This window comes from Panthera onca, chromosome D3 (genome assembly GCF_046562875.1).
Source record: "Panthera onca isolate mPanOnc1 chromosome D3, mPanOnc1 haplotype 2, whole genome shotgun sequence".
Classification (NCBI taxonomy): domain Eukaryota; kingdom Metazoa; phylum Chordata; class Mammalia; order Carnivora; family Felidae; genus Panthera; species Panthera onca.
Genome location: NC_138350.1, coordinates 26,970,904 through 26,991,051, shown reverse-complemented (window position 1 = coordinate 26,991,051; position 20,148 = coordinate 26,970,904). Strand labels below are relative to the sequence as shown.

The following is a 20,148-nucleotide window of genomic DNA, read 5'->3' as shown; positions in this document are numbered from 1 at the left end:
TGAGTGTGCAGGCCCGGCCAGCACCAAAGGCCCCTCCGCACCCTCATCCTCTTGCCCTCAAGGGAGGGGAGGGGCACCTAGCACAGCCACATTGGCAGCTATGGGAGGGAAGTCAGCCTCAACACTTCTAGGGTAGATGTGCTTTTCCTTGCGTTTCAGCATTCATGACATTTGCATCAGATCAATTCACTTTTTAGTTACATTATAGAACTCTCAGCCCTGGCCTGTGGTTGTGAAGGACCTGCCTTCTGGGTATTTCCACTCAGTACTCAGTTTGAAGGCAGGGACGTTATACCAGCCAGGCCTCCCATTCTCAGGGTCTTGTGGGACACAGACTGCCATCCTGGGCCTCTTCTTCTTTGGGTCCTTGTCATTTCTGTGAGGGAGGAGCATGGTTCACAGAACATTGAACCTGGGTAAGGCTTAGTCCTGATGAAGCTTCCTAAAACCACTTGCCTGAGGGTCTTCTAGGCTAGGACCTTGTGAAGCTGTGGTATTTGCCTGGAGGCCTATATAAAACCCCAGGGAGGGGGAGGTGGGGAATGAGAATCTGTTGTATGTTTGGCCTTTCTGGTCCAAGAGATGCCTCAAGTTGGGGCGGGGAGAGAGAACCTGCCCTCAAGTTGGGATGGGGAGAGAGAACCACCTACGTGATTGTCCCTGGTGGCTGTAACTTCCTTGGCCCTTCACTTCTGGGTGTGTGGTCTGCTTCCCAGGGAAGCACCAGCACACAGTTCTCTGAGATGGCATCCAGGGAGACCCAGCCAGCCCCCATCTGGTCCACTCCTCAGACTTTCCTTCTCATGTGGTATACTGCAAAGCAGTGGTGCCCTCCTACTCCAGAGGCTACCTGGCACCAGTGTGCTGAGCTTGCCCCCTCACATATCCACCCTGCCTCAGGAGCCTCTTGCCTGAAGTTGCGCTTGGCCTCATGTTCCTACTTTGTTGGCATCCCTGACCTTTGTTGTTCTTTCAGGAGGAGACACGAAAGAAACCCAAGATGTCTATTGTGGCGTCTGCCCAGCCTGGTGGCGAGCCCCTGTGCACTGTGGACGTATGAGGGAGGCAGCAGGGTCAGGCGCGGGGACTGCCAGCTCTGCTGCCAGGGAGACCTCACGCCACTCACTCTGCAGCTTCGGGCCTCCGATCTGAGTTCCTCCCCTGCGGCCAGGCATCTGCCGTCAGGGCCAGAGGGGTGGGGCTCTGGTGCAGGGGGACAGCAGGGCCACAAAGCTCTTCCTTGGGGGCCGCCCACAGGTCTGAGTGGGCGTGTTCAAGGATGGACTCTGCTTGTCCACACAGGTGGAAGCCAAGAGCTTGACAATAACTGTGGATAACCTCTGCTTATGTGGACTTGCTGCAGACTGGTTTGATGAAGGTTTTCATGTGTGTCAGTACATAACATGCACTGACAAATGTCAGATAAAATGAGAAAGTGGTGGCAAAGTTCTGTGGTACCCTGTGCCCAGGATTCCCGCAGACCACTGCAGGGACCTGGTCAGAAGGCGCACGCTGGGACCCCCATCCCCTTCCCTGCCTCTTGTGTTTTCCCTTTTTCTCTGAAAAGGTTATAACAGGAAGGAGTATTTCAGACCTTTTTGGTTTAAAATAAACACAATTTTAGAATCAGAACTATTTTTCAGAGATTGTAGGCAAACCCTCAAGGTGATTATTTACCATCCTTGAAATGCATTGCCAGTGTATGTCTGGCTCGTTGCCCTGGTCCTGGGTTGGCGTGCGGTCCATTTTTCTGAGTAAGTCTTAATGTCCTAAAAACACGCCTTCTTAAGACACTGAGGCCCCTCACCTTCACTGGCCTCTGGCAACTTTTTACTAATGATTTTTGCACAGTCAAGTCCATCTGTCCACCCATCAATTTTTAAAGCTTTTATGAAATTTTAGCATTTGGAAAGAAACTTTTACAGTGAGAGTAGAAGGTAGATTTGGAGTCACGTAGCAGATATAAACAAGTTAATGCATTTTAGCATGGGGATTTTAAAAGAGGAAATAAGGACCCTCAGTGCAATCCATCCGTGATCACAAAGTGGCACTCTTCTCCAGACCTGGCATAAACACATGGATGGTGGCTGTCTTCCCTGTGACAATGGCTTCACTGGATTTCAAGGGCAGTTGCCCTATGCAGCCAGACCTGGTGGCCAGCCTGTTACTTTGACCAGCAGCCTGTGTTTTCCAAGTGGCTCCTGTGGACCAGTGCAGGGATAAGTGTGTTCCTGCCCTGAACCCCAGAGGATGTGGGTGTGCTTAGGGCCCTTGGTTGTCCCCATGTGCATTGTACAGGTAGTCATCAGTTCCCTATCACCAGGGCCTGCTCAGGGTGCTGTGTGCTCCTGGTGCACTGTCAGCTGCAGGAGCCCAGTGCTGGGTTGCATTGTCACATTCCACGGGTGTGCCTGTTCTCCATCATGTCCCCCGTGGTTGGTGTTGATGGCATTTGTTTTCAGGAAGACAATGTTGGGTCTTGTGTGCCACCCACAGTGTATCCCTCCCTTGCCACCTATGCGACTGAGGTTGGCTTCTGTGTTGACGTTTATAAACAAAACCCTTAAATCAAGTTGCTGTAATTAGACACTTGCTTCTGTCTTGCCTCCTGTCTGCAGCTGTGAATAATCATTTGACTGTGACTGTTTGCTCTCAGAACAGCCAGATGCGCCATTGTGAACCAAAGCTTCGTGCACACGTTACTAGAGGCAGCGAGCTTTGCTGCAGCCTCCCCGTGTCCTTCCTCTGTCCCTCCTATGTGGGTGTGAGTGTTGTGTGCACACAGCCACGCTGTGGCTGCAGAGGGCAGGTGGAGCCTGTACTGATGCCACCTCCATGTGGCCACTGCCTGTTGTGTACCTTCCAGGTGGTGGCTAAGCTGTGGCTTTAAGGGTGAGCCTTGATTGTCTGAATGCATAAAGCAAAACTGTCCCAAAAGGGAATGACTGGCGTTTGTTTCTTCTAACCATGTGAAGCTATGGGGCTTTGTGGACCCTCAGCTGGCCAGTATCCCCCTCTTTAGCCTGTCTCACAGGGCTGAGGCATTTGCCTGGGGACACTGCTTTTGCAACATCTGAGCAGTGTCCCAGCCTGGCCTTTGGTCATAACAGTGGCCTCCCTTCAGAGCTCAGGGCCAGATTGGGGATGGAACCTCCCCTCGGGGTGCAGGAAGAGTGGTGCAGCCTGCTGGGCTGACCTGCAGCAGATAGGCCTGGCCCCCTGCCATGTCTCCACCCCACATGCACAACTGGCTCTGAGCCATGAGCTCCCGGTTTCTTCTCTTAGGATAATAAGCATGAGATCTGGCACTGTTGGCACATTTTCTGTGACTCCCGGCCATGTGGAGGGACTGGCAGCTGGGGGGGGTCAGACTTAGTCTTGGCAGGGTTCTCAAGGGGCCCTGCTGGCTTCCCCCCGCCCCCCCACTCCCCCACCCGCAGCAGGGGCTAAAGTAGGGGCAGGCCCCATCTGCCAACCTTGAATGCTCATCAGTCATGCCAGTAGTTCAGCAATGGTTTATTCTGACCCTGTGCCCCAGCTAGCCCAAAAGGAACTTGGGAAGAGGAGTGTGGGGGGAGGGGGGGTGGGTAGGGGACAAGAGCGTAGGGTCCATGGGGACAGGCTGACCCTGGTTGGGGCAGCTGTGTCTCATGCTCTCAAGGTGCTTGCCTGAGCATCCTGAGGTGAGGCAAGGACTTGGGGAGCCCCTTGGCTTCTGCCCCAGTGATGAAGACTGGGCCCTATTCTGAAAGGGCAAGTTTCTAGTGCTCCAGGGACCTAGGAAGAGGTGGAAGCCCCAGTTTCCTGCAGGGTATCATCTGGGGACCCTGGTGGGGGCTGGGCTGGAGGGTCCTGGGGCTCCAGGGCCCCTGTGCCATTGGGGTACTCCACCCTCTCAAACAGGATGAGCATCTCACAATGCGGGGTCTGCGGGAACAGGTCCACGGCCATAGCCTTGACAGGCCGGAAGGGAGTGCCCTTCACCCGATTAGATGGGGCCCTGCAGAGGCTGTGGTGAGAAAGGAGTGTCAAGATCAGCCACGTGAGTCTGGAAAGGGCTCCTGTGGAGGAGGGGGAGGTTGTGTGCAGGGCCCCAATCCACCCCAGATCCCCCCCACCTCACACTCACTCGACAAAGTTGCCCATGGCTGCCCGGGGGTTGCAAGAGACATACAGGAGCCGTTTGAGGTTCTCGGCTCTTCGGACAGCCAGGATCACTTTGGAATCTGAGGAGACCCAGATGGGATGGGCATCAGGTCTGAGGCTGCACAGCTTGGTGTGCCATCCCAACATCCCTGCCCACCGTCTTCCCCTTAACAACCCCCAAATGGAGACCACTTACGCAGGCCAGCACGAGGAGGGTCCAGGATGGCAACGAGCCGCTGGGAGGCCAGTCTGCTCACCAGAGCGGGTACCAGGTCCTCGGCTCTCCCACAATGGAACTCAACATTGCTCAACTCTGGACATGGCATGACAGCCCTGTCAGGGGACCAAGGACACTCTCCCCCACAGGGCTTTGCCTGGTGTCCTGAAGTCCCTGGCCAGAGATGTATTAGGAAAGCCTGTTGTCTAGGGAGCCTGTTCACCTTCCCCCATCAGGCAGCCTCAGGCATCCTGGACATGTGTTAAGTTCACGTAATAGGAGCCCTCCTGTACTCTGCCCTCACCCCACCCACCATGGGCCCTAAGAACCACCTGGTGGGTCCCAGGTGCTGTGCTGAGGTATGCAGCAGAGGCATCTGCTGCCCACCTTTGTGGGGCGCTGGCTCTCACCATTGTCTTGGGCATTCACCCGGGCATCTTCCACAGCCTCCTGGCACAGCTCAATTCCTACAACTCTCTTCACCTTCTGAAACCAGTAAAGGACAGACTCATGGCATTCTGACCCATCCTGGGGACTTCTTAGGGAAGGGAACAGCAGGAGGCATTTGGAGAGTGGAAGAGAATCTGGCAGACTACGGTTAACCTTAGTCTTCGGGCTGGGGATCACGGAGGATCATGAGGCAGGTGACAATATGGGTAGTGTGGGGAGGGTATCCACAGGCAGGGCAGGAGGGCTCACCGGGGCCAGTGCCAGGCCAATGGTGCCAGTGCCGCAGCACACGTCTAGCACTGTGCTCCCTGTGTCCAGCTGGGCCCAGTCCTGGATGACTGTGTAGAGCACCTCGGCTGCTGGGGTGTTCACCTGGGGGGTGAGCCGGCAGTGTCAAGGATGTCAGGGGAGCCCTGCTGCCCAAGTTGGCTTCCCCTCCTGCCCACCTCCCCCACTGCCCCATGCCAAACACTTGCATTCCCTGGGCATCTTTCCTGCCTCTGTGGCCCAATTCCTGGCTCGCTCACTTTCTTCCTAGGTCTCCTGATCCTACCCCTCCCCTACGTCTAACCATCAGGGAGCCAGAAGCCTAGTCCTCAGACTGACCCTCAATCCCATGAGGGTTGCCTGGCAACCTCAGTCTCCTAGCTTTAAAAGGCAACGATGCTGATATCACCACCCCTCGATCAATTTTCATAATTGCTCTTTTCTGAGTACTAGAGCTCACACCAGAGCCCTGGCATTACTCCAGCTCCTGTTCTCACACCCCACATATGGCTCTCCAAGAGGGTTGTCAAAGAATCCAATGGCAAATGATCTTTCATCTACTTTACAATCCTTGTGGCTCCCCTGCCTGGACATTATCCCCAGGTCTCTTGCCAGGCTAATCCTTTGTCACTGCCCTAGCCCACTGTCTCCATCACATCTTGATATCATGTCAGGTCTCCCTCCATGTGTCCTCATGATCCTAAGAAATTTGGGGCTACCTGAAAGAAGGCATGAGGGGAGATCCGGAAGGTCAACCCCAGCAGGTCCTCGTGGATGCATCGGTCTCCAGCCACGTGCTCCAGGGGCAGGCCCTCCAGACTGGGAGTCTTTCTGTGGATGGTAGGGTAAGGTCCATCAGTATCACTAGCCCTTGCAGAGACCCACCCCATCCCTACCCAGGGTCCTCACCGCTGTCCCTCCTCTACAAAGTAGAGGCAGGTCACCCCAGTGGCCTTGCCTGGCCCTGCCATGAAGTGCTGTGCCAAGGAGGCCTTCAGCCCAGCCAGTTCCTCAGGGCTCAGCTTCTGGGTAAGCAGTAGAAAAGGCCTTGTAAAGTTGCATCACAACTCACTGTGGCCCAGACACCCTCCCCCAGCAGGGCCTCCTTGCCTGAGACCTGAGGGTGGAAGTAAACAATGGCCATGGCTTGGCCACGGCGGCTGGTGCGCACAGTCAGCTGCTTCCAGTGGCCTGAGTATGTCTCTGGGTTGTACGCTGAGTATGGAGTGGACCTGTGGTGGGAGCCATGAGCGGCCCTGAGTCCTCAATATCTGCCAACCAGGACTGGGCGAGCAGTCTCCCTGCTCTCCCCTCCAGCGCCACCCACCAGATCACAATCCCAGGATCCCCCAGGCAGGCCCTCTGCTCCCACCACCTCAGGACTTCTTGGGGCCCCTAGCCCAGCCATAAGCCCTCACCGGATGAACTCCTGGAAAGCCTTCACCACTTGCTTGGTGGCCCCAGGGATGTGCACGGTGTCAAAGGGGGCTGCCACAGCACATGTCCCGCCCTTGTACTTGCCAAGCCGACAGCCGACTGTGTTGTCCTCCCCATCCACCCCGACGCCAACCAGAAACTCACACTTATTACGATATTCGGTCTGCAGGGAGGGTAGAGGGAGGCAGAGAGACATGCCTGACCTTACCCTGGCCATCCAGCACTTGTGAGTGGACAGAACAGCTCATCAAGTGAGATGGTGGTGAGCAAGAGGCTCTAGTTCCCCCACAGTGCCTGGCAGTCCAGGAGATGGGGCTGACAACAAGTAACAGTCATGTGAGAAATAGGAAAAATAAATACAAAGCATGAAAAGGGATGGCAAAGATAAGTGAGAAGAGCTCCTTTAAGAACATGAGGTGAATTTCTGGCCACACCAGCCGGGCCTGACCTGCTGGGGTGATGGCCTAACCCCCTCCAGCGGGCAGCAGGCCTTGTTGTGCTTGTGCCTCTGTGAGAGCAGCCAGGGCAGCAGGGCGCGGTTGGTGCTCCCAATTTCCCTGCAGGATGAGGTGGGGCCAAGGTTGGACTCAGCCCGCTGCCCCTGCAACCCTCCCCAGCCACTCTCCAAATACCCAGGTCTTCTGGGCCCCTCCCTTGGGATCTCAGTGTCCCCACTGGTTACACATGGGTCTCAGTGGTTAGCTACCCAAGAGACCATGCAGGCCTTAAGGATGTCTATACAGAGCACGGGATGGCTGAACAAGCATAGAGCTGAGCAAAGTTCCAGGGCCAAGAGGGTGATCACCCGCACTCACTTGGCGAGCTTCTGTAGCACCTGCTCGCACTCCAACCGCTTCCGCTCAAGCTGCTCAGCATAGGGCACGGTCCAAAATGGGGTCACTACATCTGCGATGCATGTGGCCGTGGGCTCACCCTCATCCTCACGCCGCCTCTTTCTGGCCATGGGATCAGCCTTGGGTCGGGCCAAGCGCACGCTGAGTGGACGGCCCTTCCAGAGGGCACCGTGCAGCACGCGCAGGGCCTTGTCCCGCTCAGCGGCGCTACGGAATGTCACAAAGGCGCAGGGAGGTTGCCCAAAGAGTTTGGTCTTATGAGGCTGTAGGCCAAAGCGGCCCAGAAAGCGTCGGACATCACTGAAGCTGGCGTGGCGAGGCACATTCTGCAGCTCCAACTTGAAGATCTCCGAGGTAAACAAGTCGTCCCTGATGTAGCTGTAGAGCCCAGGCTGAGGTACAGACTCTGCAGCCACCCCAGCCCCACCTTCCTCCTCCTCCTCTTCCTCCTGAGGGGCTAGGGCTTCAGGGCTGCCCTGGGCACTGTTGCTGTCCTGGCTGCAGCCCTCCATGGGCACAGGGCCCTGTGTGGAGACAGGCAGGGGCTGGGCTGCGGGCTGCACCCTAGAACCTGAACGCCCCAGTTCGCTAGCCCCACATCCAGACCTCCATTAGTGGACCCTATGCCCAGCCTCACCCCCCATTCCCTTCCCTCCTCTCCCAACTCACCTCCGATCCCACTTTTCTCCCAGGGGTTTCCCCCTCCGCCCCCATCTCCATCCCTTCCCACCCGGTCTCCCATCAGAATCTCCCTTCACTTTACTTCACTGTCGAGTTTATCACTCATCGTCCGCTGCCCGACTGGGGGCTCCACGAGGGCTGCCTCCGCCACCTCGTCCTGGTCCTGGCAAAGGGAGGCAGGCGCTCAGAGGGCGGGTGCGACGCCGCGAGGTCTATCCCCGGCTCCACCCCGGACAAGGCGGGACTCGAACCCTCCGTGCTCAGGTTCGGGCCTCGGGCATGGGGTGTGCCGCCTGCCCGCCAGGGGCCTGCGCCGGCCGCTCACCTAGCCGGCCGCTCTCCCGCCGCCAGCGCGTGCAGCCGAGGCCGCGCGTCTCTATCATCCTGGCTTCCGGTGACATCATCACCACGCGTCACCTCCTACCCCCAGCCCTTTTCTCGTGCTCGAGGGGCACGCGCTGCGGTGGGGCGGAAGCGCGCGCGGGGGCCGCCGGGAGTACTCACTCCCCTGGCTGCCGGGAGGGCCGGGCATGCGCCGCGGGCGTTTTGGCGGGAAGCGCGGGGTGGGCTGGACAATGAGATGTCCGCCGTGTGAGCCAATAAAGCTGCACTGGTTTTGAATCGCGTCGCGTTTCCCGCCGCCGGGGTCAGGGGTCGGGGTTCGGGTCGCGGGGCGGAGGGAAGAGCGGGAGGGCGGGAGGCGCCGGCGCCAGACGCGGAGGAAAGGAGCCACGACTAGCCGCCGAGAGGCCGCGGAGCCAGCGACGACCGAGCCAGCCGAGCCGCCGCCGCCGCGTCCCCATGGCGGCCGCCAAGGTGCGGCCGGGCTCGGGTGGGGACTGGGCGGGGGCCGGGAGGCCGAGGCCGCTATCGGCGGCCACGTGGGCGGCCCGCGCCGCCGTTGCCAACCCCTGCTGGCCTGTGGGCTCGGCTCCTGTGGGGCCTCGGTGGCGCGGGGTCGGAACTTTGGGGAGCGCGGCCTGGGGGCTGGAGGCCTTCGGAGCCAGGTCGCACGATGGCTCCGCGGGCTCGGGGGCTGCCTGGCGCCCGCGTGACCTTGGGGCGGTCCCAAGTGGGGCCGGGAAGCTCCATCCAGGCGTGGGGCGGCCCGCCGCCCCGACTCCTCGGTCTCGAGTTTACTTCGCCGCTCGCCTGAGAAGTGGGGCGGGTGGCGGGTTTCCCCTGGCTCGGCCCACTTGCAGGCTTCCCACCAAAACCGTGCGTCCCTTCCTCCCGTCGCCTACGCAGTACTTCATTCATTCTGTTCTCACGTCTTGAGCCGCCACAGGCCTCTGTGGCAGAAACTCACGTTTCAGCGGGGTGGACGGGTCCTGGTCGAACCGACCCAGAGTCGGGGTGGCTTTGTTGTCCGAGGGCATCTGCTCGGGTGAGCTGACCCTGGTGGAGCCGCAGTGCTTATCCAACCAAGGAAAGCAATGAAAGCTTATATATTTTCTTTTTTGGCTCGAGTCTGGTAGGGAGGTCTCCCAGCTTACGGATTTATAGATCATCAAGCCACGTGTTCTGTGAGACTTGAACCTCAAATATGATTCTTTGTGCCCTGTAGTTTAATAAATTGCATCAGAATCTTAGGGTTCATTGTACGATTTCTGTTGACACATCAACTTTCTGATTTAAGATCAAATTGCTGATAGAACTGTGAATTGCGTGTAAGCACTAGCCATCCTGTAGCAACCTTTTTCCTTTCTATTAAGCAAGAGCACAGATTTTTCTCAACCAGTAAAAACCCAAATGGTTGCTTTTTGATTAAAGGGTGACAACTCCACTTGAGACCCTCTTCTGTCATTGCATCTTTTAATCATTTGCCCTTGTGATTATCCACATTTTACAGATGAGGAAACTGAGGTTCAAGTGATGAGGCAGTTTCTCATCTGCCAGTAGGTGGCTCAATTTAGGAGCCCCAGTATGTGCACAGATGTGATTGATGCATCTGGGGAGGGTGCTGAAATTCAGCATCTTATTGCACTCTGTGCATGCAAACCCTTATGTGAAAGACTGTGGGCTTAATCTCTTGTTTGGGGATGAGGCCGTTCACTAGGAGGGGTGCCCACTGCTGAGCTCTGGGTGAGGGGCACGCTCTGGCACCAGCAGAGTCACCTCTCTGCACCTCACTCCACAGGACACCCATGAGGACCATGACACTTCCACTGAGAATGCAGATGAGTCCAACCATGACCCCCAGTTTGAGCCTATAGTGTCTCTTCCTGAGCAAGAAATTAAAACGCTGGAAGAAGATGAAGAAGAGCTTTTTAAAATGTAAGTAAGCTCATGTTGCTCCAGAAACATGTATCTTTTTTTTTTTTTTTTTTTTATGTTTGTTTTTTGAGAGACAGAGTGTGAGCAGGGGAGGGGCAGAGAGAGAGGCAGACAGAATTTGAAGCAGGTTCCAGGCTCAGAGGTGTCAGCACAGAGCCCGACGCAGGGTTCGAACCCATGAACCATGAGATCATGACCTGAGTCAAAGTTGGAGGCTTAACCAACTGAGCCACCCAGGCATCCTGAGAAACACGTATCTTTTAATGTAAGATTGAAGTTACAGTTTTTACAGGTGTCAAGGTCTTGGCCTGACCTTAAATTGGACTGGGGCTGAAGAAAGGGCTTGGAATTGTGTGATGACTAATCCTACGTGGAAAATCAGGGCTGCTGTTAGAATCTACTCTTTGGATAACTCTTCACTGGGTGCCCCTGTTTCCCAGCGGCCAGTGCTGTGGAGAGCACAGGTGCTCCCTGGTGTCCTGTCCCTGCTGCTCTGCCCACCAAGGTGCATCTCCACAGCCTCCTGTTCATGTCACCTTACAGGCTTGCTACCTCCCAAAACTCCCATGGCCCCCTTCTTCTGGTTGAATAGGGAGTCTCTACCATTATTAATATTATTTTTCTTTTGCACGCCAGACTTTGGCATCCTGAAGTTTGTGAACTCCCAATTCAGCGTTTTTAATGCACAAAATAATGCCTGGAATTACAAATGAAAATGGATGTGTTATGCTTATCGAGATTACTTTCTAAATACTATCCTGCATGTGTTTGACACCTTCAGTGTGAGGCTATGACGGCATGTGTCGTTTTTAAGTATTACTGGCACCAGCCATGTGTTGAGATGTCTGCGACAAAATCCACACTGCTGAGACTGACCTGTTGTCTGTACTCAGAATCACAGGAAACGTTAGACTCAGTCACAAGTTAATGGAAACAGGCTGGAGCATTTTTCCTGTCCAAGTGGAGTTCCCCCACCTTCTTCAGATTCTAACTAAGAAGCCAGATGAGGATTTGAGTGCTTTGCTGTGAGTGGGGGGCAGGAACAGTGATCCCTCCCTCTGAGGAAGGCAGACTGGGGAGACCAGCCCTTTCCCACCACCCCCAAAGGCCTGGGGAAGGAGAGTCATATACATCCTCTTGGTCTCAGAGTGGTAGGTGAGTCCCTGAAGATACTGGTTTTCCACGTCTCTGGTTTGCCCGGAAATGGTGCTGCAGCCAGGGGCTGGCTCCTCCCAGCAGCTGGTGCTGCTGTTCTTACCCTCTTCAGCCCTCACAGGGCCGAGAACTGCTTTCGGTGTCCTGGACACAGGCCTTTCCTGAGGGAAGTGAGGCCAGCAGGTCAGGCCTTTGCGTCTGGGCCCTTGGGCTCCAGGTGAAAGCTTTGGGGGCATCCTTGTGAAGGCACTGTCTCCCGTAACGGAATTGAGTTTGGGAGAGAGAGCAGAGTGTGGTGCAGGAAATGGACCAGCAAGGCTGGGGTCCTGTGGGTAAGGCAATGGAGGACATCAGCCTGAAGTCCTAAAGGCAGGACTGCTGGGCTCACCATGGGAGCCCATCTGGGTGGGAGCCTTGGCTGGGCCCAGTGTGAGGTGCTACTCAGAGCAAAAAGGCAAGACTTTGGGCCAGAGCCTCGTGGCCTGAACAGAGAGGTCTGCAGAGGTCTCTCTGGGTTGGGGGGCCTGGGAAACACAGGGTGCATCTCACAGCAGAGGGAAGGGCTGGCCCTGTGGAGGGCAGGGGTCCTCAACCTCCATCTGCTTCCTTGCTACCCTCTGCAGCCCTATGGGACACCAGGGGCTCCCCTGCACTACGGTCACAGGCAAGCCCAGCATATTCAGGAGGTGTCTTTGTTGAGAAGTTGTGTCTTTCTGTTGGAAAGTTTTGTGGTTGTTGTACTCGCTTCGGCAGCACATATACTAAAATTGGAAAGTTCTGTGGTTGTAGAAATCCCTTTTCTTTTTCACTTCATTATTCCAAGTAAATACTAGGAATGTTGTTTTGCTTTTTTGGTAATTTTTTGACTTAATCGTCCTAGAAGTACAAAGAAAGGAAGGGGCGTCCGTGGAGACGCCAGGTACAGGAAATAAGTGTTGTTTGCCAGCAAACGTTTGACTGTTTATTCTGTCTTCACACACATTTAAGCTCTCTTGTAATGGCTTTTCTTGAAGGCGGGCAAAGCTATTCCGATTTGCTTCAGAGAACGATCTCCCAGAATGGAAGGAACGAGGCACAGGTGATGTCAAGCTTCTGAAGCATAAGGAGAAAGGGACCATCCGCCTCCTCATGAGGAGGGACAAGACCCTGAAGATATGCGCCAACCACTACAGTAGGTGGCCTCTTGGGAGTGTGTTTTCACTCTAAGTTCCAGCGCTGCACATGAGGATACCTTTCAGATCTTTGGGCAGGTTGCTTTCAGTGCTGGGCTAGGAATCTGGGAGTGCATTATGACATAGAGTGCATATTTGCAGTGTGTTTTGAACTTAAAATAGGAAATGAAGTTTTCCAGCATGCTCTGTACTCAGAGCAGACCTGCAGAGAAGCTTATAGCACACAAGATGTGGAGCCCAAGCAGAAAGGACATGATGGGGTGGAAGCAGAGCCCCAGTGTGGGCTTAGGTCCGTGGAGCACCTGCCCAAGGATTGGGCAGTGCTGTGAGGATGTGTGCTCCCATTTGTATTTTGATGTGCCCAGTAGGCAGCCTTCCCACTCTTTGGTGTGTTCTGTCCCTGCCGGGTGTTCCCTGGTGAGAACACAGAGGGGAAGGGGTGCAGAGAGAAGGTGGCTGCCTCATCTTTAGGTGTCTGTGAGACCAAACAGGTAGTGGGTGGTGACAGGTTGAGGCCCTTGAACAGGTGTGATGCATTAACCCTGGGCTCAACATGGTTGGGGGATGGGAGGGTCTGGGGAAAGCCACACCAGGCCTGGCCTGTGAAGGGGTGACAGTAAGTCCCCGCCATATCAGTCTTTTGGCTGCTAGGTTGTTCTGCAGTGCTATGTGTGTTTGGAAGTAGATGTGTCTTGGGCTCCATTCCTGATCCGGTGCTGTGTCTGTGTTACTGGGTAGAATGCATGTCTGGCAAGGGAGGGCCCTTCTTCTGGACACCTGGGGTGACCTGGCAGGAACCTGAGCAGAGCAGCTCTTGAGGGTGATGTGGAAAGATGGGCGGGTTTGCAGAAGTCCTGAGAGGTGGCAGGGAGGGGCTTTCTTGCCTTCCTTAGGGGCCATTCTGGTAGTCCTCTTGTGTCTCTCCCTCTTCCCCCACCTGTCTCCTCTGGCCCCTGGCCTCCACTCCAATTTGAATCGCTCCCCAGGGGACTTCCTGACACCCTATGCTTCTTCAGGAGCCTTGTCAGATCACTGGGTTGTTTCTGAGTTGCAGGTGTGTTCTGGGACCCCTACATACCATAGACCCTTAATGTGCCAGGTGGGTGGTGGCAGCAGGAGGCCATGGCATCTCTGTGCTCTGTAGAGGTCAAGGGCTCGCCAGGTGTCTGCATGGGGATGGTGTGACTGTTCCCGGTTCAGGTGGTCAGTATATGCTCAGGTCCCTGGAGACCTCTGCCAGGGGCACAGGGGTGCACAAGTGTGCTCTTGTTCTTTGCGCAGTCAGTTTCTCCTTTTGGGTCTGTGCAGAGCCTGAGGACATGGGTGTATCTGCTTATTCCAGATTCCTACTTATTCCATGGTGTATGTGCATGTCACTAGGGCCCATGGTATCTACTTGTGGTGGCCTTGTCTCCTAGGGACCCTGGCAAGTGCAAAGCTGACTCCATGTCCTCCTGGATGATTACCCCACTTATGGCTTCTGTCCCCCACTTCCCAATGGGCCAGCTACCTGATGGTGTGGTTGAGCAAGGACATAGCTACATGATGGGTGCTCCACAGGAAGGGCTGGGCATGAGTGGCTCTCTTGGCGTTGGAGCCCTTGTTCCAGTGGGATTGGAGATCCTTTCTGAGGTGTTCTTCTCGTCAGGGAGCAGGTCACCCTGTTCCCAGATTTAGGACAGTCCTCTGGGTTTTTTTTGTTTTTTTTCTGTTTTTTTTTTTCAATGTTTGTTTATTTTTGAGAGAGAGAAGGAGACAGTGCGCGAGCAGGGCAGAGAGAGAGGGATACACAGAATCAGAAGCAGGCTCCAGGCTCTGAGCTGTCAGCACATAGCCCGATGTGGGACTCGAACTCACAAGCCTCGAGCTGTGAGATCATGACCTGAGCCAAACTGGGCCACTTAACTGACTGAGCCACCCAGACACTCCAGGACAGTCCTGGTTTTAAGTGAACATGGGACATTTTCAAAGAGGTTTGAGTAAGATCCGGTATCCCACAGGAGTTTGTCTAGGCCTGGTTGGTGGACCCCAAGGCGGGACCTCCTGTTGGCGGGGTAGTCTCGCAGCAGTTGTCAGGATCCTCACATGGCTCTTCTTCCCCAGTCACGCCAATGATGGAGCTGAAGCCGAACGCAGGCAGCGACCGTGCCTGGGTCTGGAACACCCACGCCGACTTTGCCGATGAGTGCCCCAAGCCAGAGCTGCTGGCCATCCGCTTCCTAAATGCTGAAAGTAAGCAGAAGAGCCACCAGGCCCTTGGGTACTGCTTTTCAGGAAGAACTGATAGTGCCTGTGAAAAGCTTGTGGGAGGGACCAGTCTCACTGTGCTGTCTGGTGCTCTCTCAGGGGCAGGAATGTGAGTGCTGCAGTCGACCTGTGTACCCTTGAGGCTTCATGTGGGCTCTGATGAGAGCAGTGCCTTTTCCCTCTTAACCTCAAAGGGAGCTGGGCATCCAGTCTACCCAGGGCAGGCATGTCCCCTCGCAGCCACCTGACTGCCAGCAGGTGCTGGGATCCCAGGCCCATGGTGACCTCTCCCCAGCTTGGATGTCTTTTCCAGCCCTGATTGTCACAAGTGCCCAGTGGGCCTCATCTAGTAGCTACTCTGACATGAGTGGAGAGCAGAGTGTCTGGCCAGGAGGCTCCTGACCCCTTGGTTTTACACGGCCACCAGTGCTGTGTACCATTCTGCCCAAATTGTCACAGAGTCAGGTGGAGGGAGGTGGGCCAACCTAGCTACCAGTCCCTGGAGGGACTTGAGAAACAGTCACTGCTTGGTCCAGGCAAGAGTGAGCCCAGGGCTGTGTCCTTAAGTCACCCATGGGACGAGCCCTTTGTGAATCTTGGCTCTTCAGACCTTTTAGGGCTCTTAGGAGGTCTCTTCTCTTCTTTCTGCAGATGCACAGAAATTTAAAACAAAGTTTGAAGAATGCAGGAAAGAGATTGAAGAGAGAGAAAAGAAAGGTGACGTGGAGTTGGGGGTGGGGACTGCCTCGCAGACTCACTCTGCACCTGGCTGCAGCCCCAGGCGGGTGCTTTTTCCGTCTGCCAGAGTAACATCCCAGGGTGCTGTGACCACCTTGACCTATCAAGGGTGATGCAGTTGTCTGGGGACACGGTGCTTCTGGGGAGTGAGGTAGCCATAGAGGCCCCAAGCATGTGCTCACTGGCCTGGCCTCACAGCACCCAGGCTGGCCGTCAAGTAAAATGACGTCTGGCTAGAGCCCACCAGAGGCCAAAGGGGCTTCAAGAGGTCCTCACAGTCACTTGCTTACTTGGAGCCCGATATAACTGAGCTGCCTGACCATGGTCCTAGGTGTGAGCTCTTAATTTGGGTGACCCTGGAGGCTGCCTTGGCTGGCACATGGTGAAGTGGCCTGCCCTGTGGCCTTCGCCCAGGGTCACAGGAGGTGGGTGGGCTGGGAAGAGTGGTGCTTCTCTGTTTTCTTACTGTGTCCCCCTATGTCTTAGCAGGGTCGGGCAAAAACGACAATGCTGAGAAGGTGGCCGAGAAGCTAGAAGCTCTCTCGGTGAAGGAGGAGAGCAAGGAGTCGGAAGACGCCGAGACCAAGGATAGAGCGGAGGAGGAGCAATAAGCCGCCTTCCCTTGTTTTCTCTTCCTTCCATTCTTTTCCTCTTTTTTCTTTTTTAAAATTTTGCCCTGCCCCTTCTTTTCAGTTTGTTTTTATTCTGTTTTGTTTTTACAAGGGACTTTATATAAAGAACTGAATTCCAACATTCAGGTGGTTTTTTTCTAAGTTTTTGCCCTATTGAAGATGACTTCAGAAAATCCATTCCCCAGTCATGAAAATGTACTGTGCTAACTTTCTTTTCCATAGTGGAAACACTTATTTATAGTCATCAAAAATAGTGAATAAACAACACATTTGAAACCTGCGCGGAGGCAGGACCATGTGTGCGCCGGCCCTGTCCTGGGAGCAGTGTGGGTTCCTCCTGGCTCCAGGATGTTGGAGCAGCGCTGCGGGTCTCACTCATCGCCTCTGGCTCTGCTGTGGGCTCAGGGCAGCTGTTGGTCCCTGGGGCCATGATGCAGCTGAGGTGGGGCAGGTGTGCTGGGGGGGGGGGGGGGGGACTCATGCGGTTCTGCCCTGTGGCAAGGAATAGGCTTTTTTGTTGTTTTTTTGCCTCTGAGGTAGGGAAAGGAAGACTGCCAGAGTACCCTGGCTTTTGGTGCAAGACGGCCAAGTGTGTTTCCAGGCTTTGGTTGAGGCCGTGTTTGGTTGGCCCTCTGCCCTGGTGGAGGGAAGGGCCAGTCCCATAGCACACATGTCCAGTCTGGTGCACTGTGTTGGTGGGACTCGGCCCCACAGCCCTTGTTGGACAGCTCACTGCCATGCTTGGAGAGAACTGTCTTACCCGCTCACTCAATGGTGTCTCCATCTGGGTGCAATTTTGGACATCTGCAGTAGCTTTAAATAAAGGGACGTTTTCAAGAATGCAAATGGGTTAGTGCCATTTAGGGGTTTGTCTTATAAAACAAATGGTCTCTAAACATTATCTTAAGTGGGGGAAAGGCTTTTCAGTGCACCAGCAGGTTTTTCAAAAGCATATGTGGTAAAGGGTCCCAGGAGACCGCCTGGGTTATGAAGTGTGGCCATACTGCCCTCCAGTGGGGGAGGAGCAAGTTAGGACTGGGGTCTGGAGTGGATGCACTCTCACTCGGTTATTGGTCATTAACACCTGCTAGAGGTGCTTTACGTTGTGGCCAGTCTTTTAGCCGTGTCCTGTTCTGTCCAACTTCCCAATGTGTCCTGTGACTTGTGTCTGATTCCAAACCTTGGATCCTTGTTCCCTCTGGGGGATGCACCTCCAAAGGAAGCTGCTCTTTTTTTGAAAGCCAAACAAAACTTTGCTGGTCAGCATTGTGTTCTGGCAGCCTTGGGCCTCTAGAGGTACAGGTCTGGATGCTCTTGAAGTTGGTGTTGGCACAGAGGTCCTTCCCGCCAAGGAAGGACATTGAAGCTTGTGAAATGCACCTTGCCTATCTTGAATTGGAATTTTGGTGTTGTAAAGGACAGGTGTTGCTTCTGTATGGGCCTCTGTTGGATGCACTGATGTGTGTAAGTCTGCCCAGGGCTTGATCCTTCAGGGAAGGGCAGTCAGACATCCCTTTCAGCACAGAATGGTTGTTTAATAGTCTTTGCTTTGGGCTCCAAAACAAGATAAATCCCACTTGATGTAAAACCACAGGCTGACTTCTTTCCTCTTGGGTGATGAATTGTGTCTCCAAGGGGTTAAAACCCTGACAGCGGGGTAGGCCCCTCAGAATGGCTGGGGAACAGAGCTGTGCTGTGACCAGGCTACATTAACGGGGTGCATTTAAAGGTGTGGCTTGCTAAAAAATAAAATAAAAAATAAAGGTGTGGCTTGCTGACAATGCAGAATGTGCTGCAGAAAGGGAGACATGCAGTCCTGACAGTGGGTCTCACCAGTGAGCAGGGATGTCAGCAGGGGTGTGTTGGGGGGTAGGGGGGGCTCTGCCTTGCTCCCCAGCCAGTGTTTTTTCAGCTGGGTTCCTCCCTGTGGCAAAAAGGCAATGGTAAAGTCAGAATTGAGATGCTGACAATATTGGGGCTGGAGTAAGAAGTGAGATGATGTACCTTTCTGTTCCAGGTCAGTCCACTGGGCTGCAAATTGGGCAAGCTTTCTGCTGTGGTTTCCTTCTCCTGGGCATCTTAGCTCCTTAGGAGAGGACTCCTGGGCCGGAGGCCTCACTGGTTCTCCCCCCAGCACTCCTCTCCCCCACCAGGACCCCCCTCTGCCCAGGCAAGTCTGCAGGGATGTCACCAAGGAGGTAACAAGCACCCCTTCTTTCCATGACCAGTGCTTGGCACTCAGAGCTCTCAGCCATCCTGGTACCCCTACACAGACCTGGAGTCAGACCTGGGCAAGAGCCACCAGTTGGGAGCGTGTTGGGAGGAATGCCTCCCCAAGGGTGGGCCTGCATCCAGAGGCTTCCGGGGGCCTGGGATCCCAGTGCTGGGGTTGCAGAAGGGCAGGAACAAAGGCGAAGCTGTGGGTGGGGCATGTATTGGCTGGAGTCTTTGTATGTGAGGACCCTGGATCTTCTATCTGGTGACCTGAGGCCACTAGAGTGCTGAGGCAGAGGTAAGGACGTGTCCGCTCAAGCATCCGTGCTGCCTTAACCCACTTAGTGCTAGGGTATCCCTCAACCCCATGCTGGGCCCCCTGGAGTGGGCTCCCCACTGGGCAGAGGTTACAACTGGGATGTTATGGGAAGAAAAGCCCGTTACCATTTTTACTGTCAGGCAGCAGCATTAATGCTCCAGTTCCGGCCCCCAGCCTGGCATCTTTTCTAATGGCTCACAGCCAGCAGCTTGCAGAGCTGTTGCTGGGGCCTTCATAAGGCTCTCACACAGACAGGGAGGGCACAGGGTGAAGAAGCCCCAGGGCCTGTGGTAGCATGGCCTGAAGAGGTGGCCCCTGGGCAGCAAGGGATTCTGGCCAAAATGTGGAAGTCAGGCTGAGGAGGGTGGGGACCATTCCCTCCCTGCCAACCCCCCCGCCTTGTATTCCCACCTGGGGAGGCGGCTGGTGGGTCTTGGTTTTTGGGCAGAGGGCTCTGGGAGTGTGTAGGAGGGAACAGACTGGCTGGTCCTCACTGTGGAGGCTTCAGAACTTGCCCCAGGTCCCAACCTCCCAGAGGTTCTGCACTGCTGCCAGGCTGCTCAGCCCACTCCAGCCATACCGCAGCTAGGCACTGCAAAGCTTGCAGGTCCACCTTAAGCGGCAGCGGCACTGGCGGGTGGGATTTCCTGCAGGAGGTGGGCCTGCCCACAGGCCTATCCCAGGCAGGGGCAGGGTGCCCCGCGCTTCCCGAGGGGCACTCCACCCTGCTTTGGGGAGGCTGAGGGGCTCATCCGGCCCTAGCTCTCCCACATGCACACATTCCCAAGCATGCAGCTTGGGCCAGGATCCTGAGGCACCAGCGCCCCCTGCCCTCCTTACCCTGCCCACTAGCAGGACAGTTCAGTCGAGGGGCCCGAGGGCTGTGGGATGGACAGGAGATAAACAATGAAGGTGCCCATACAGTGTCACAAATATTCCACCCCCTTGAATGCTAGGGGGGCTCCAGGTGAGAGGGGTCTGGCCCTATCCGGGAATAGCAGGGACATCAACCTGATCCCAGGGACAGGCTCCAAGGTGTTTAGGGAAAAGTCTGCAAATAGAGGCACAGGAGGCGACCTACAGGCCACAGCGCCAGGGCCTGCGGAGTGGGAACAGGGGCCCTGGCGTTTGCCGCGGTGTCCACCCGGCGGGCAGGGACTGCAGGTGTGCGACGGCTGGGTGGCTTCACAGAGCCGCGGGCACACGCCTGGCTGGGGCACCAAGGCGAGGAACGGCGCCGCCAGGCCCAGGTCCCGAACGCCACGCAGGACGCCAGCACAGTCGGGGCCGATGGAGCTCGGTGGCTCCCTAGTCTGGGCGGTTCCAGCACGCAGCGCCCCGG

At 55.6% G+C, this 20,148-nt stretch overlaps 3 protein-coding genes and 1 non-coding gene across 9 annotated transcripts in view; 3 read left to right on the top strand and 1 right to left on the bottom strand.

Moving 5' to 3' along the window:
* DGCR8 (DGCR8 microprocessor complex subunit) overlaps positions 1-2,937 on the top strand; it is a 36,800-nt gene extending 33,863 nt beyond the window's left edge. For all 3 annotated transcript variants that reach the window (XM_060612920.3, XM_078435541.2, XM_060612921.3), the window contains one exon: positions 977-2,937. In XM_060612920.3, the coding sequence (XP_060468903.1) occupies positions 977-1,060 (84 nt within the window). In that variant the 3' untranslated portion in view covers positions 1,061-2,937. The remainder of the gene's footprint in view (positions 1-976) is intronic.
* Positions 2,938-3,500: 563 nt separating this feature from the next.
* TRMT2A (tRNA methyltransferase 2A) lies at positions 3,501-8,492 on the bottom strand. Of its 3 annotated transcripts, XM_060612924.3 has the most exons (13): positions 8,378-8,492; positions 8,135-8,215; positions 7,333-7,895; positions 6,966-7,074; positions 6,499-6,680; positions 6,198-6,312; positions 5,990-6,105; positions 5,800-5,911; positions 5,063-5,185; positions 4,774-4,849; positions 4,343-4,537; positions 4,130-4,226; positions 3,501-4,009 (listed from the first exon to the last, which is right to left on the bottom strand). In XM_060612924.3, the coding sequence occupies exons 2-13, from the start codon at positions 8,156-8,158 to the stop codon at positions 3,778-3,780; spliced, it is 1,944 nt and encodes a 647-aa protein (XP_060468907.1). In that variant the 5' UTR covers positions 8,159-8,215; positions 8,378-8,492; the 3' UTR covers positions 3,501-3,777. The 3 variants fall into 3 exon arrangements, with proteins under 3 accessions (XP_060468907.1, XP_060468906.1, XP_060468908.1); XM_060612923.3 differs by having other exon boundaries at positions 8,135-8,465; XM_060612925.3 differs by having other exon boundaries at positions 4,343-4,459; positions 8,135-8,452.
* Positions 8,493-8,702: 210 nt separating this feature from the next.
* On the top strand, positions 8,703-16,553 carry RANBP1 (RAN binding protein 1). 2 transcript variants are annotated; one of them, XM_078435543.2, is made up of 6 exons: positions 8,703-8,868; positions 10,193-10,329; positions 12,498-12,655; positions 14,760-14,888; positions 15,555-15,620; positions 16,131-16,553. In XM_078435543.2, exons 1-6 carry the CDS (start codon positions 8,854-8,856, stop codon positions 16,250-16,252), a joined length of 627 nt encoding a protein of 208 aa, XP_078291669.1. In that variant the 5' UTR covers positions 8,703-8,853; the 3' UTR covers positions 16,253-16,553. The 2 variants fall into 2 exon arrangements, with proteins under 2 accessions (XP_078291669.1, XP_078291668.1); XM_078435542.2 differs by having other exon boundaries at positions 16,128-16,553.
* Positions 15,652-15,777, top strand: LOC144613973 (small nucleolar RNA SNORA77). Its single transcript, XR_013551474.1, has one exon. It is a non-coding gene; the product is annotated as a small nucleolar RNA SNORA77 (small nucleolar RNA).
* Positions 16,554-20,148: the final 3,595 nt, after the last annotated feature.